The sequence below is a fragment of the Gasterosteus aculeatus genome, chromosome 13 (genome assembly GCF_964276395.1).
Source record: "Gasterosteus aculeatus chromosome 13, fGasAcu3.hap1.1, whole genome shotgun sequence".
NCBI lineage: Eukaryota > Metazoa > Chordata > Actinopteri > Perciformes > Gasterosteidae > Gasterosteus > Gasterosteus aculeatus.
The window spans coordinates 4,196,593-4,201,762 of record NC_135701.1 but is presented as its reverse complement, the minus strand read 5'-3'; the positions used below and the strand labels follow the sequence as shown (position 1 = coordinate 4,201,762).

Genomic DNA, 5,170 nt, shown 5'->3' with positions numbered 1-5,170 from the left:
ACTTATCACTTTAGCCATTATCGCTTCTCTGAAATCCCAAAGAGGAAGCAATTTGAACGGATAGTTCCTGCTAACTCATTTCCTGTACCCTGCTACAGAAGGCTGGGTGCAGGGCAGGCCCACTGCCGCTGACCTGCTCTCTGGGAATCCAGCTCACTCAGTACATGATGGCATCCCTCGTCAGCCCTTCGACCATTTAGGAGTTACACTGTTTGTGTCAGAAATTGCAGCAAGTGTCTCATAACGTATGAAATAGGCTTTCAGAGACATCTTTAATGGAATGAAACTGCAGATTTTTTTTTAAAGTATATATTAGCACAAGTTGAATCCAGTTTACTTTTTAAAATAATACTTAAAAGAGCAAACTTATACTTTAAATATCAATCCCGACAAAGTACTGTGTGTTTTGGAAAAGGGCCTGATGCTCGTCCGTCGCACAGAGCCTGGCTGGCTATGAGCACTAGCAGGGGGAGGTTTTGAACACCACTATGTCCACTTAACTGGACTCCTACGGCAAGAACGCTTTTCATTCATCCCTCAAAGTAACAGCGCTCAGCCTCATCTCAGCTCAGCACATCTGGTTCAATTGCGCAGCTGTTGGCAAAGGCAAAAGTGTTGGATGATTTGATCATCCTCCTGCCTGTTAGTGATTAGGATGAAAGATTGTTTTCATGTGGTTGATGAGCTTTTAAAGAGGCCTTTTCCACCAACAATACGAGACTTTTCATTTAGTCATCCTCAAAGCCGCTTTTCCTTCATACAAGGTCACAGGGGGGGGGGGGGGATGAGAGACGGGGTACACCTGGCCTACACCTACCGAATCCCCCGAGGAAGCAGGAGTACCTGCAGAGAACGTGCAGGCTCCACACAGAAACCCAACCCGGGAAGTTCTGGCTCAGAGGCGACGGTGCCAACCACAACACCACCACTCATATACAAAAGATTAATGGCTGAATACCTCGCTTTAGCGGTGTTGCCTCCGTTTCGTATTACAGTTGAGGTAAAAAGCACTCGAAACAATGACGACACTGCTGTTTTGGGGATCTTTTGTCACGACACACACTGTTTGCCCTTCTTTGTGCCGGAGGGGGAGGTAGGAGAGGAGACTCCTCAAGGTATTGAGTTCCCTGGATCCATCATTTCCAACGAGTCGGGGCCTTGGAGTAGCGCCAGCAGCGTCGGCGCTAGCCGGCCGTAACTGACATTGAGTGCATTGTTTGCAGCGGGAAGCTCACGGCTGTGGCCTGAAGGTACATTCCTGAGATCAGAATGCTGTTTGAACACACAAACAGCCTTTGTGCCCTCGCTGCCCCCTCCCTCATCCGCAGCAGGCCTCAAGAGCTGAACTGCCTCCTCTCGCTCATATATCAACATGTGGGCACTGATTTTACACACACACACACACACACACACTGATATGTCAGTTTAAGGATGAGCTCCATGACGATATCTCATCTAAGCTCTTGAAAAGAGGCTGTAAATTCAAAACTTCAGGAAGCAACATTTATGATGGTTAGAAATGTAAAAGTACACATTGGGGGCTGCTTGAAGAAGAACTGCAGCTCACACAGTTTGAACTGTCCAAATTGGACGGTCATTCTGTTTTCAGACGGCAACCTCTGTTTCTGTAAGGTGACAAGCCAACGCAGAAGTGCCTTAAACCTGCGTTCTCTCCATCGGGGCGACTCCTCTGCTTGTACAGACGTCAATAAGAAGACGATTCGCCTTCTATCTTGATTTCCTCCGTAAACATTGTAGTCATGAGTTGATAGTCTCAATATCTAGTTGGAAGTCTCCTTCCATTGAGCATGATGTTCATTTAGTAAATGATGGTCCATTTAGAGTCAGATAGAGAGGGATACTTCTACAGCTTTAACGTTAACCCTTTTAAAGTGTGTTTCTCCTTTACGAACGGTAATTATGACATTTTGGTCACCTTCTAGAGTCCCTTCTGGTTCCACAAAATCAGCCAAAATGCATCATTCATATCAAAAAAGGAGTTGACCATGTTGTTAGGAAGGAAGTCAATTGGAATCACGCTGTGAATGGTACAGGGACCAACCTTTGGTAGAGGTAAGGGTTAGTGTAGTGGAGGTTTTAGGGAAACTAAACCGATAAGCAGATAATGTCAAGAGCCTACATGTGAATAAAGTAAAGAGAAGGATCACCATGAATTTTTTTTACGACCTACAAGTTCATGCTTCAATCCACGGATGCTGCCTTATGTAATGTGAACCAAACACAACAAAGCACTCAAATTGAATAAATCCTGTTGCCTTCAATAATTATAAATTGCGAATCAAAGCAAGCGATCAATCAATTAGAAACAATAATAATAATTGGTGTAGGACGTGATTTCATAAAACTTTGAGCATTAAACAGTTCTCAACCCCCCCTCTGATAATAAAGAGGAGCGCTCTTCCCACAAATCTTTTCTCACCGACAGACTCCCCCCTCGTTGAACCCCGCCCACCTCTACCTACAACCAATGAGCAGCCCCTCGCTAATACGTGAAAACGGGGGGGACTGAAAGGCAAACGCTCCGAGGGGAGAGAGTAGAGGAGCGACCCGCGACCCGCACGGCTTGTTGTTTTTCCCCGTGCGCTATTTGTTTTGCACTTCCGTGCGCACGAGGACTGCTAGATGACCCAGCGCGGTCCCGCGAAAGAGGGCTCTCGGAACTTGTGCCGTCTTCGCATCGGTGGGGGCCAGTTGAGATCCGCTGCGGCGGAGAGGACAGCGGAGCCGGAGGGAAGCACCGCGATGGAATGATCCGCTGCAGAAACTCTCCTCAACTTGTGGAGAACTTTTCCTTCTGCGTCCTTTTTTTTTTTGACCACCGTGAGGAGTTCAAGGACTTCACTCCACCCTCCCCGGTCATGAGCGGACAGCGGGAGCTTGTCGCGCAGGAGCCCGGCTCGAACGGATCAACGCTGACGGCTTTTATGGAGCCGGAATTACACCGCGCTGTGGCAACCTGTTGAACGCCCCCCACGCGCACTCACACACACCATCTGCCTGGGAATATACTCCTCTGGTTAGGAAGCGGTGAAGAAAGTCATCATTGTTGTTGGCTGTTGTTGTATATGAGAGTGCGGTGAGCGGCGCCCCTTTCCCCGCAGCCACACCAATGGCGACCCCCGGCGCCGCGGCGCGCCGCGCCCGTCGCTCCGCGCTGCCCCTCGGCTGCGCGCTGCTGCTGCTCCTCCTCGGCTGCCTCGCCGCGGCCTCTCCGCCCCACGGCCGCCGGCTCATCTGCTGGAAGGCCATCATGAACTGCCAGGCCGAGCCCGAGTGCAACTACGCGTACGAGCACTACGTGCGCGCGTGCGGCCCGGTGCTGAACGGCGAGCGCAGGAAGTGCCCGAGCCACTGCATCTCGTCCCTGGTGCAGCTCAACCTGACCAAGAGCGGCCCGGCGCTAGAGGACTGCAGCTGCGCCCACGACCCGCTGTGCACCAGCACCAAGCGGGCCATCGAGCCCTGCCTGCCCAGGACCACCAGCACCGGCTGCACGGAGGCCCGGCGCCAGTGCGAGCGCGACGGCCAGTGCAGCTCCGCGATGCACGACTACCTGAAGCACTGCGGGAAGCTGTTCAGCGGCGCCATCTGCACCAACGCCTGCCGCGCCGTGATCGCGAACATGCGCAAAATCCCCAAGGGCCAGCAGCTGGACGCGTGCACGTGCGACGGCACGGAGCGTGCCATCTGCGAGTACGTGAAGAGGAGCATGAAGGAGCTGTGCTTCGACTCGCCCGCCCGGGGGGACGAGGGCAGCGGCTCGGACAACGACCGGGAGGAGGACTACGAGGACTACACGGAGGAGCCGGAGAGCGGAGGCGCTCCTCCGGCGACCCGCGGCGCTTTGACCCTGCTGGCCTCCATTTTGGCTCTACTTGCTCTTGTTTAATCACACTTTGGTTTAGGCTAAACTCTGTCCCCGCTGCACAGATTAAGCGGACTCGAGGAGGGGGGCACGCGTGTTTTGTTCGGACTAAGAGTCTTCCAGAGGCTGCGGGACGTCTGTCGGTCCCCCGGGCGTCTCTGTCCTCCCTGTCCTCAAACCCCACATCTGCTGATGTGATGAGCCAGATCGCCTCCTGAAGTCGTCGCCATGGAGACGCCGCCGGGCTTGTTTTGGTAGAAACCATTGATCAGCTGTGCACTGCCAATCTCCCTGTTTTTTTTTTTTTTTTGTAAAGATATGAACTATTTTTCTATGACGCCAGTTGCCGTTTTTGTTGGGCACCAGTCTAATCTGATTTACAGATATTTAATGATGAAATCCTATGAACTGTGTGTAGCTGTAAATAGACGCAGGAGTTTAAAAAGTGAAATAGTAATTTATTACAAGCCACCCAAATGTCCTCCGTGTGAATAACAAGTATTCCAGCTTTAAAGGGAACTTACCTTATATTCTCTTCAAAGATAATGTGCATTGTGTATATATGTGTATAGCCTATATAGATTTTTTTGTTCCCACCCAGAGAATCCTCTATGTTTTCGGCTTTATTCACCGTGTACAGCCTAGAGAAAGACACGTCTAAATCCACTGTATGATTTGCCTTAACGATATACTTTTATAGGAGGCATAAAGGAAACTTGAAGATATCCTTTCTCGACTGCTGAGTGTGTTTGTTCGTTTGCTTCTGTGTTATTGTTGGTCACACCAAAGACACAAGGTCTGTTTATTATCGCCGGGTCGGTTGTTGTGCGCGGCGTATGAGGAAAGCAATATTGTTTTTATGGGAGGTGAATACCAGGTGGAGGAAGAATCAAACGTCAATGTCCTTTTGAGAATGGTCACTTTGCGCCTCGTGTAAATCCAATATGCGTGAGAATCTTTTACTTTACGCACTTTGTTAGTTTACGTAATGGTTCAAGTCAGATGTGAGAGCACCGTGTCCATCAGGGAGCCAACAACGCACTAATACCCTGCGATATGATGTAGTTTATTATCTCCACAGGGGAAATGTGTCTCTGCCCGAAACCTGTTGCACACATGATACGACACGCAACATCTTGGTTTATATTTGTAGCCGGTAGCCGTTAAAAAAAAGTATATTGTTTTGCGTTGGATGTGGATATTATATTGACAGCCCGATACGCAACACGGCAGCGCTTTAGATGCTGGATGTGATGACCTCGACCTGCTGCCAAATGCTGCATT

The 5,170-nt window shown here is 50.1% G+C and overlaps 1 protein-coding gene across 1 annotated transcript; it reads left to right on the top strand.

The window, feature by feature from the left end:
* Positions 1–1,501: 1,501 nt before the first annotated feature.
* On the top strand, positions 1,502–4,611 carry gas1a (growth arrest-specific 1a). The gene has a single exon (XM_040196397.2). The coding sequence runs from the start codon at positions 3,131–3,133 to the stop codon at positions 3,908–3,910; it is 780 nt and encodes a 259-aa protein (XP_040052331.2). The 5' UTR covers positions 1,502–3,130; the 3' UTR covers positions 3,911–4,611.
* Positions 4,612–5,170: the final 559 nt, after the last annotated feature.